The sequence below is a fragment of the Macadamia integrifolia genome, unplaced genomic scaffold (genome assembly GCF_013358625.1).
Source record: "Macadamia integrifolia cultivar HAES 741 unplaced genomic scaffold, SCU_Mint_v3 scaffold784, whole genome shotgun sequence".
NCBI classification, from domain to species: Eukaryota; Viridiplantae; Streptophyta; class Magnoliopsida; order Proteales; family Proteaceae; genus Macadamia; species Macadamia integrifolia.
The window spans coordinates 198,109-209,111 of record NW_024870538.1 but is presented as its reverse complement, the minus strand read 5'-3'; the positions used below and the strand labels follow the sequence as shown (position 1 = coordinate 209,111).

At 38.5% G+C, this 11,003-nt stretch overlaps 1 protein-coding gene and 1 pseudogene across 2 annotated transcripts; one reads left to right on the top strand and one right to left on the bottom strand.

Moving 5' to 3' along the window:
* Positions 1–3,656: 3,656 nt before the first annotated feature.
* Positions 3,657–7,736, top strand: LOC122069971 (annotated as a pseudogene).
* A 639-nt stretch (positions 7,737–8,375) lies between these two features.
* On the bottom strand, positions 8,376–10,386 carry LOC122069983. 2 transcript variants are annotated; one of them, XM_042634084.1, is made up of 7 exons: positions 10,239–10,386; positions 10,039–10,128; positions 9,929–9,970; positions 9,735–9,839; positions 9,562–9,621; positions 9,381–9,475; positions 8,376–8,735 (listed from the first exon to the last, which is right to left on the bottom strand). In XM_042634084.1, the coding sequence occupies exons 1-7, from the start codon at positions 10,269–10,271 to the stop codon at positions 8,615–8,617; spliced, it is 546 nt and encodes a 181-aa protein (XP_042490018.1). In that variant the 5' UTR covers positions 10,272–10,386; the 3' UTR covers positions 8,376–8,614. The 2 variants fall into 2 exon arrangements, with proteins under 2 accessions (XP_042490018.1, XP_042490019.1); XM_042634085.1 differs by having other exon boundaries at positions 9,735–9,830.
* Between the last annotated feature and the right edge of the window lie 617 nt (positions 10,387–11,003).

Below are 11,003 nucleotides of genomic sequence, written 5' to 3'. Positions count from 1 at the left end.
TTTTTTTTTAAAAAAAATTGTTTTTTTTTTATTTTTTATTTTTTATTTTTTGTTTTTTTTTAAATAATGTTTAAATGGACCGAATAATTCGGTTTAATTCGGATTCGGTCCGAATTATTCGGGAATTATATTCATTTTTGAAAAAGTCACGAATTTTAAAGAATTTTATTTTTAATTCGGATTCAGTCCGAATTTTTGATAAAATTCTTTAAAATTCGGTTCGGCCGAATAATTCGCGAATTATTCGGCCGAATTGCTAACTATGGTCGAGACTCTCTCCAGCGGTTGGTTTGTCAGAGACGCATTTGACGGTTGGGAGAATGTCGTCATGTGTTGGAGACAGTGCGTGACCAAGTACTCCCAATCACTAATCTCTCTCTCTCTCTCTCTCTCTCTCTCTCTTTGAGTCAAAAGTCTCATTACAGGCTGATCCAAAGCTGATTGGGGGTGAAAGCATCATTTCGTAGTCCATTGTGTCGGAAAAAAATCGTCTGTTTTTCTTCATCCATGTTTTTCTTGTTTTGCTACCTTTAGAATGCGACATGTGGCATTATTTTAAGTGAACGGCCAAGATTGAGTTAAAAACCAAACTGGATGTAATAACCCTCATCCAACTGAATTAATCTTGACCGTTGATGACACGTGTCATCTTCTACAACTAACAAAACACAAGAAAAACAGGAAAGGGAAAAACAGACGATTTTTATCCCATCGTGTCTAGATGTGCTCAAGTACAAAGGCAGTGTGACAAAGGAATGCACAGTTCTCCAAATATAATAATAATAATAATAATAATAATAATAATAATAATAATAACTTTAACTTGTAATCTATATTACCAAATCCTCTGAACCGCTTTAACTTATGCCAATCGTACAACACTATCCATCTGATTTGAGGGGGACAACGGCAATGATAAAATCGAAAAATTTGAGTTGTCAGACTAATAAAAAAATTTGATCAACCAACAATGCAAGATGTGATCAAGATCTTAGGTGCCAATCCAAGAGAGGATGCCTCGTAAAAGGCACGGTATTCCTATTCTTCTTAAATACCAGTGTGTTCCCCCTCTATGCCTAGGAATGATTAGAAAGGACCACAACCTTGGACACCAAATAATTACAACTTTGTTTTGGAGAGTTACTTTTCTTCACTTAGGAGGTTGCTTGATTCTCTTCTTTTGTATGACCCTCTCTTCCATGGTTTCAAGTTTTAGTATTATATCCGTTTTGTCGTATTAGTATCGGCTGAGATTGATCATCATCCTTGATCGATTCGAATCGTTTTTAGGGTATAACAGTAAAGAAATTGTACTTTTTTAAAACACCAAGGGCAAAACCGATCGATACTTGCCAATCCAATACGATCTGGATTGGTTTCGTAGAGATCGACACCGATACCATCCCCTAAATCCATGCTGTCTTCCTATATGGGGCTTGAAAGTTGGGGTGGTGATGATGGTCTTCTGATGGCCATTCTACCAAGTAGGCTCAAGTGGTAAATGAACCAGTAACAGGCTGAGATATCCTTTACTTCTTCCTATTCCAATACCTCCTTTGCCTCTTCTACTTGCCTCCCTAATCAAACTTTACCATAAAGCAAAAAAGGTTTAATGTTAACCTTATCATTGATCTATAGGATCACGCGTAAGCCAAAGGGTCCCCGGAAAACTGTAACTAGAGATAGGTCACCATTGCCTTAAACCAGTAAAAAGGCTGATATGTCTTCTAGGGATCATAGTCTTTAAAGAGAGTGAATTCCTAATGGGTCCCAAAATAATGCTATTGAGAGCCTTAAGAGGGCCTTAAAGATCAGTTTAAAACCTTGAAGAGCCTTTCAAAAAAGATTCCAGCTTCTGGTTTTTAATGTTTCATATTGCTTGAGCTTTCAACCCTTCCCCCATCTAGGATGCCCATTAGGTTTAGGATATATGAGTTTTTGTGCCAAGTTTAACAATTCTAGATTAAGATCCTAACTAATAGGTCCAAACCAAGGTTCACTGTTGAACCAGAAATAGGTCAGCATGGCTGAGAACCAAAAGTTTCTTGATTCAAGCCAGTAAAAGTTGGCCTATTGCATTATTAACCCTAAATTAGGGTTCAAATTTCAAAACCCACTATACATATAAAAGTTGCTCATATGAGGAAATGACACTTTTTAACAATTCACACAGGGTGAGCAAACTATGAACTAACTCATAATTACAGGGGCCAAATTGTCCCCACCCTATCACAAAGGTTGACCTTTGAATAGTAATAACTGCAAGTGGTTTCACTACATCACAACTGCTTGGATAACAAGGGAAGTAGGATCAGTCCCAAACTTGCAGAACAAGAAAGGAATGGGTGGATCTTAACTTCCAATGCCATCAACCTTCTAGATCATTGATTTTGTTTTAAAAGTGGGCAACATAACAACCCTAAGCAACATTTGAAAGCAATATCACTTCATAGAAATTTCAGCACTAAGGCCTCCACTACAAATAGTGCTAATTCATCCTTGTTTTCATTAATTTGCCACACCATAGATCAACTTGATTGATACCAAACCATAAAAACAAAATTTCTGGCCCACCACCCATTAACTCATCGATCTACACCATTCACTGGAGAATTTCTCTCTGCTATGATACTTGTTGGATGGTTCAGATCAAAGGATAACTTACACAGTATGAAGTGTGCATTCAATTGCATCGATACATTGCAAAAGGTAAACCAGGACCAAGTGGTGGCGGGGGTTGTCTTAGGGATCGCCAAGGCATCGTCTTATTTATTTTTGCTCATTTTTATGGAGTATGCTCCAATTATGTGGTTGAGATGAGAGCGCTAATGGATGGTGTTTGTTACTGTATTTCTTTAGGTATCACGAGATTTGTTGTTATCTCAGAATCAAAAGATGCAATCTATTTCTGATGGAAAAAATGCTCATTGGAATTCTTGGTATTAGTGGAATTCTCTATCTAAGTTTTTGCAATCGGCTTTTGTTTCTATTTGACACTCAATAAGGGAAGGTAATAAGGTTACTGATGCTTGTGCTAATTTTGCTATTAGAAGTCGTTCAAATTCATGTTTCATAGAGTACAATTCTTTTCCAGACTCGGTCAAGATTGCAATCTGGATGATAATTCTCGAAATCCTTTTATTAGATAAAAATAGATAATTTTTTTAATGGCTGGTTATAAAGCCATCCTTCTTTTGTATCTAAGTTGGGTTTTGGTTTTATTTTTTTTAATTCTTAATTTTGTTTTGTAAAATCTTAGGATGTTGAGTTTGGGGTAAGGCGGGTATTGTCCCCTCTCCCCTCTGTATTTTCTTCATTTATCTTCTATCAATAAAATTTTTGGATCCGGCCAAGAAACAAAGATAAGTTCCTGATTTATTAAAAAAATATATAAAAAAAATAAAAAATTAAAAAAATTAAAATTGCATTGATATTGTTATTTCCTGATTCCCTATCTATAAAGATGGAAACATGTTCATGGCCATGTTTACTGACTGATAAAGATTCTTCCTTCACCAAACCCAAATATTAAAGGGACAGATCATAAATATATATTGTCTGGGGTCCCATCTCTTTTTGACCAAAAGTCAGAAATATTATCTCTATCTTACTTTGCCTCTTCATGTCCCTCTTAGTGTTTGTGACTCTATGGTGCAGTTTAAAACTGTATTACACATCAACCACACCAAAAGCTTAAGCTGTTAGTGAAGGGTATTTCAAGTACAACACTTAACTGGTCCACCCACTGTACAAGCATTCCCTCTGCTTTGCAAGAAGAAGCACTCACCATAGTAAGCACTCTCCTCAGTTTCCCCTAGTCTCCTTCACTAGCTTCTTTGTGCATCTGTGTGTGTGTTCTGCAAGTTGTCTCCCATGGAGAACCCATTTAATCTTCTCCTTCATGTTGCATTTACACTTCAGTTTGTTATGTTTCCATCTTATTTCTTGCCTTCAATTTCTGCGGCTGATAATGGTGGTTCTTCCACAATCAAGTCTGATGGAGAAGCTCTTCTTCTATTCAAGGAGATGATTCAGAAAGACCCCAGTGGAGTTCTTTCAGGATGGGAGCTGAAAAGGAATCCATGTAACTGGTATGGAGTCACTTGCACTCTTGGAGAAGTGACCTCGCTTGATCTTGGTGGGTCTAATCTCGTCGGGGCTATCTCATTCGATCCTTTAGCATCTCTTGACATGCTATCAGTTCTTAATCTCTCAAGAAATTCATTTACTGTAAATTCTTCTACCTCTTTGCTTCAACTCCCACCTAGTTTAAAACAACTTGATCTATCTTTCAGTGGACTTGTTGGTCTAATTCCTGATGGGTTCTTCTCCAAATACCAGAATCTGGTTTATGTGAATCTAGCCCACAACAATCTAACAGGTTTTATACCCAACAATCTCTTACTGAATTCTGATAATTTGCAGGTTCTTGACATTTCTTCTAATAATCTAACTGGCTCAATTTCTGGTCTAAAGCTTGAGAATTCCTGTGATAGCTTGTTTCATTTTGATCTCTCTGGCAACCAAATTACAGATGTTATTCCTTCATCTCTTTCAAGCTGCATAAATCTTAAGACCTTAAATTTATCATTCAATCAGTTTACTGGTTGGATACCACAAACATTGGGAGGGCTTACTAGTTTGCAGAGGTTGGATTTCTCTCATAATCATCTTGCAGGTTCCATACCATTGGAGTTGGGTGATGCTTGTGCCTCACTTATTCAACTTGAGCTTTCCAACAACAACTTCTCAGGTTCAATTCCCACTTCCTTCTCCTCCTGTACTTGGCTACAAGCTCTTGACTTGTCCAACAACAACCTATCTGGTCCCTTTCCTGATTCTTTCCTCCAAAACCTTAGCTCATTAGACAGCTTGTTGTTGAGCAATAACTTCATCTCTGGGAGCTTTCCCACTTCCATCTCGAACTGTAAGGGATTAAGAATTGTCGACTTCAGCTCCAACCAGCTTTCTGGTGTCATCCCACCAGATTTATGTCCAGGTTCTACTTCACTTGAAGAGCTCAGACTCCCTTATAATCTCATCACTGGTGAAATCCCACCTGAGTTGTCTCAATGTTCACAGCTGAAGACCATTGATCTTAGCATTAACAATCTCCATGGCCCTGTTCCCGCAGAGCTCGGAAAGCTTTCTAATCTTGAGCAATTGATGGCTTGGTTCAATGGCTTAGAAGGAAAAATCCCAGCAGAATTAGGCCAATGTAGGAAGCTAAAGACTCTCATTCTCAACAACAATTTCCTCACTGGTGAAATCCCAGTTGAACTGTTCAATTGCAGCAATCTTGAATGGATATCTCTGACTAGCAATGGCATCACCGGTGAGATTCCACATGAATTTGGGCTCTTTTCAAGGTTGGCTGTTCTGCAACTTGCAAACAACAGCTTGAGAGGCCATATACCGAAAGAGCTGGCGAATTGTAGTAGCTTACTCTGGTTAGACCTCAACAGCAACAAACTTACAGGGGAGATCCCTCCTCGACTGGGAAGGCAGATTGGAGCAAAATCACTGAATGGAATTCTTTCAGGTAACACTATAGCCTTTGTGCGCAATGTTGGGAATTCATGTAAAGGAGTAGGAGGGTTGTTGGAATTTGCAGGAATCAGACCAGAAAGGCTCTCAGAAGTTCCGAAATTGAAGACCTGTGACTTCACAAGGTTATATTCTGGTGCAGTCTTGAGCCTGTGGACACATTACCAGACGCTGGAGTATCTTGACCTTTCTTATAATGATCTTACTGGGAAGATCCCAGAAGAATTTGGGGATATGATGGCCCTGCAAGTGCTTGAATTAGCCCATAACAAGCTCTCTGGAGAGATCCCTGCATCACTTGGCCAGCTCAGAAACCTTGGTGTCTTTGATGCATCACATAACAGATTGCAAGGCCACATCCCGGATTCATTTTCCGATCTAACTTTCTTAGTACAAATCGATCTGTCTGACAATGAATTAACAGGCTCAATTCCATCAAGAGGGCAACTGAGTACTCTTCCTGCAAGCCAGTATGCAGGCAATCCAGGACTCTGTGGTGTCCCACTACTTCCATGCCCAAGCGGAAATGAGGCAGCAACAAGTCCTATTGTTGATGATGGTAAGGGAAGTGGCCGACCCAAGGCTGCATCATGGGCTAATAGCATTGTCTTAGGAGTTCTTATCTCAGTGGTGTCTGTCTGTATTTTGATCATTTGGGCAATTTCTATGCACGCAAGGCGGAGGAACGCCGAAGAAGTTAAGATGCTCAACAGCTTGCAAGGCTCCCATTCTGCTACAACATGGAACATAGACAAGGAGAAAGAGCCATTGAGCATCAATGTGGCCACCTTTCAGAGGCAGCTGAGGAAGCTCAAGTTCTCACAGCTCATTGAGGCCACCAATGGCTTCTCAGCTGCCAGCCTAATTGGGTCCGGTGGGTTTGGGGAAGTATTCAAGGCTAAGCTCAAAGATGGTTCAAGTGTGGCAATTAAGAAGCTCATACGCTTGAGCTACCAGGGGGATCGAGAATTCATGGCAGAGATGGAAACTCTAGGAAAAATTAAGCATAGGAACCTTGTTCCTCTGTTGGGTTACTGCAAGATTGGTGAGGAGAGGCTCCTTGTGTATGAATTCATGGAATTTGGAAGCCTTGAAGATATGCTCCATGGAAGGACAAAGACACAAGATAGACGAATATTAACATGGGAGGAAAGGAAGAAGATTGCAAGAGGAGCAGCGAAAGGGCTATGTTTCCTTCACCACAATTGCATCCCACACATCATACACCGTGATATGAAATCAAGCAACGTGCTCTTAGACCATGATATGGAAGCTAGAGTGTCTGATTTTGGTATGGCAAGGCTCATAAGCGCACTAGACACACACCTCAGTGTGAGCTCACTAGCAGGAACACCTGGGTACGTGCCACCCGAGTACTACCAGAGTTTCCGCTGCACTGCCAAAGGGGATGTTTATTCACTTGGTGTTGTCCTGTTAGAAATATTGACAGGTAGGCGGCCAACTGATAAGGAAGATTTCGGCGACACCAATTTGGTGGGTTGGGTGAAGATGATAGTAAGGGAAGGGAAGGGGAAGGAAGTGATTGATCCAGATCTGCTTTCAGCTTTTAAGGGAGGCGACGAAGATGAATGTGAGGAAGTTAAAGAGATGATGAGATACTTGGAGATAACAATGCAGTGTGTGGAGGATTTTCCTTCCAAAAGGCCCAACATGTTGCAGGTGGTGGCCATGTTGAGGGGAGCTGATACCACTAGATAGCAAAAAGAACAACAGTGGTTGAATTCCTCCCAGCTTTTGCTTTCATTTATTCTGTTCTTTATTGTTAAATTTTTTTTTAAGTTGTACAATTGCTTGTTGCAGCAGTTCTTAGTGTCTATGAGTGTTTCATGTTTCTTGACCTCTCTCATTTCATTCTCTAGTCCTATGCCTTCTGGTGCTCCCACTGCCTATTTCCCTCTCTCTGCCTCTCGATCATGCACAAGTGTTGTGTAGTATGAAACAGAGTGAATTGCCACTGTTTTTATGGTTAAGACTTGAGAAGAGCAATTAGTTGGGGGCCCTTGACAAACAGTTCAGAATACATAGTGATAAAAAAGTTTGGATGTAAATTATAAATTAAATGAGTTATTCTTTTACTTGTTTCATCAAACATCTGCATGTACTTGTTAACATACTGTTAGGAAAAATGCTGATGGATGATTCTGATTGATCAAGTTTTGTTGGGATCAGATTCTTGATTGGTCTAAGTAATCAGATGTTTATGACCATCTCTCTGAAAACAGACTGTTTGTGGATGAAAAACTGATAACTCTACTGCATTGGGTATTCAACAACAACAACAACCAAAGGCTTATCCCAACTTAATGGGGTTGGCTACATGGAGGTTCCAAGCAAGGATGATTGCAAGGATCCTAATCAAGATGACTATATTTATGAATTTAGGTATTATATTTCAGGTTTTACTTTTGCTAACAAATAGATGCAGGTTAAGAGGGTTTTGTAACAGAATTTAATTAAAGAAAAGAAAATCCCCACTATGCGTTTGTTTAAGAACATACTGTAGAAACTTAACTATAATAACCAAACTACTTTCTGACAGTTACTTCTTGTTGTGTAGTGGGGATTGATTGTTCATTTCATATGAAATGATACCAATTTTCAATTCTAGTGACTTTTGTTCCTTCTAAGAGCCCTTTATAAGAAGGGGAAGGAAACAATGAAGCATAAAGGTTACTGGATCCAACATTATACATTACTTGATTGTATAGATTGGTCACTATATTATATTACAAAATGCCTTATCCTTTCCCTCTCATTGTGTTCTAATAATGTATCAAGTATAATGATCCATGCATAATGCAGTAGCATCACTAGAACGGGTTTCAAATCTTATTGATTAATATTCTAAACATAACTACTACTTAAATCCATAAGAATACAATACTAGACTTTCTTCAATGCCAAAGTCTACAAAAGTAATACATTCAAGAATTCAACAAACACTCATCTCTCTCCACTGCCCAAAGTCTACAGAAGTACAACATTTGAGAAATGGGTTCTATATCTCTAGAACTTGGTTCCCCCAGTACATTGGAAAATGGATGCTTCATAGCCTGCTTCTGAGTGTTTCAAAAGCTTCGAGTTCATTGCTAGAGAGGCAGCTCCAGCATTTCCTGTTTGGGATATGAAAACTTGGATCCTTGGGAACAGTCAGAGGCCTTGTTGGCCTGTTAAGAGATAATAAGTGAGAGAGTCATTAATTAAATGTATAGTTTATAGTCAGCTTGAGTGAATTCGGATGCTCATGCAGATTTACTTAAGGGGTCCTTTTATCTCAAGAGGAATTTGATCGAAGACAGCCATTGGCATTACTTTGATGCCCTATCAATCTAGCAGTTATTCTGTTTACATTAATATTTCCTACTGATGGCATGAATAAACTGAAAATGGATATTAATTTGATATGAAATTGGCATACACTGTCTTGTATTCCATCACTTGCATTTATGGGCTGATTTTGAATGGCCATTAAGAGGATGTAGGGCTTGAGTACCTCTTTTAGGGCTATTTGGGTATTTCGATAAACTACCTGTATAGTGTTCCGCTATGAATTTGTAGCAAGGGTTCTTTCCCTGTAATCAATCTGAGAGAGATGTGAAGACGAGCATCTGTAATGCTATTCTCCATTGATAGTGAAGCAGATCTCATCTCACCATCAACATAGGCAATCTTGCCAAACTATGTAAATCCTTTTGTGTTTTGTACTCATTGTTTGTTTGCGATTTCCATTAATTTCTGTATCATTTTAGGTTCTCGTTTTCTACATCATGTGCTAATCATAATCATAAATGTATTCCTTTGTAGTATTGTACCTTTGGGAAAAGAAGGACCTATCAATGAAAGGCATCAATTGGGATCTAGGGATCATTTCCTTTCTCAATGTCCGAACCTCTTCTTCTTCTATCATCTGCCCAGTTAATATTTAAATGAGATTGTTTTAAAAAACATATCAAAGAATACAAGTTAAGGACAAGCTTGGTGATATCTCTTTACCTTTTGCACCCTCTCTTCTAGTTGTTTCTGCTGTTCTAGGATATACATCTTAGTAGCAACCTATATTTATGATAGAAACATAATAGAATATACTTCCAAATGTATAATGGTTACTCTAAAATACAGAAAATGTCAATGGAATTCAAAAGAACTAATCTATTATCGACAGTTACCATATGCATATAATTGAACCCTGGACGCTTGGCTGCTCTCTGTTGGGTGTGAAGCATCATTTCCAATGGCTTAGTTTGTTCTTTCATGGGAATTTTCTGCATATCCTACAGATGGGCATTAAAATATTTTGGATATATACATGTAGAGAGAGAGAGAGAGAGAGAGAGAGAGCACAAGTTTAAATGGCAATTACCTTGGATTTATCATGGACACTCTCCTGTTGCTGTCCTTCAGACTGTGAAAGCATCCATGAGGCAAGGACTAAAAATTAATGAACCTGCTATGATTTAACTAAAACCTTACCTGAGAATGAAGTCTGAATGACTGTTGGGTTTGAATGCATCTTCCTCCTCCTCCTCTAACAGTGAAGTGCAGAGTAGTTGGTGAAGTAATCTTCAAATACAATGAATAAAATAATAATTTTAGTTGAACATCTTAGTGCAGGGAAGAGCATAGAAAAAAAAAAAAAAATGGATTTCCTTTGAAGGGATCAAGTTCTTAACCTTTGGAGGAGAAGAATTGTTAGAATTCTCCATATTAAGCTGATGAATGGAGAAGAACACACATTGGATTGGATATAAAAAGGGATGGGGTTATGGAGATAGGTGAATGATGGGTTTTCTTTCTGTTGACACATTTCAGTTGCTTAGGGTTCTTCATGCCCTCCTCTATCCATCCAGCCCATCACATTGGGACCCATCAACACACCAAACATTCTGATTAAACCTCCCTCTCATGAGTCCATTTCTGTTTATCAGTCCCAAGGATTTTTATTAGAATCTATTCTCACCACCCTAGTAATAACTACCCCAACTGTCAGGTCAACTTCCAATAACTGCCCTTTCAGAAACATTGAAAAGTTTACTGTGGAAAGGACCATTAACCAACAGGTTGTTAACATGCCCATCTACAGCCCATCTTCCTTGTGTTGTCTGTTATCTATAACTAACAAAATATAAGGGCAATGCAATTGAAGGGGACGCCTTGTGGTATAGAACCACGTCCTAAATAAAGTTTGGTTGTGATTGGAATTGATGAACTACTGGTTGGATGCTTATAAGTGAAGTTAGGAGAAATTATAAATGCAACCCTTGCAAACAGGTATTTACAGATGCACTCTTTTCATTTAAAATTTATTTTTCCAACAGCAGCAAAACAAAACTTTATCCCAACTTAATAGGGTCGGCTACATGGATTCATACAAAACAAAGTAGAAAAAACTGAGACCCAAACATATTAAAAAAAAAAATATATATATATATATATAT

Coding starts and splice junctions, on each gene's coding strand:
- LOC122069983 (XM_042634084.1), bottom strand. CDS start 10,271: ATGGAGAATTCTAACAATTCTTCTCCTCCAAAG. Junction 9,840..9,928: donor GTGTCCATGATAAATCCAAG/GTAATTGCCATT, acceptor GCCCATCTGTAG/GATATGCAGAAAATTCCCAT. Junction 8,736..9,380: donor AGGTCCTTCTTTTCCCAAAG/GTACAATACTAC, acceptor ATCTCTTAACAG/GCCAACAAGGCCTCTGACTG.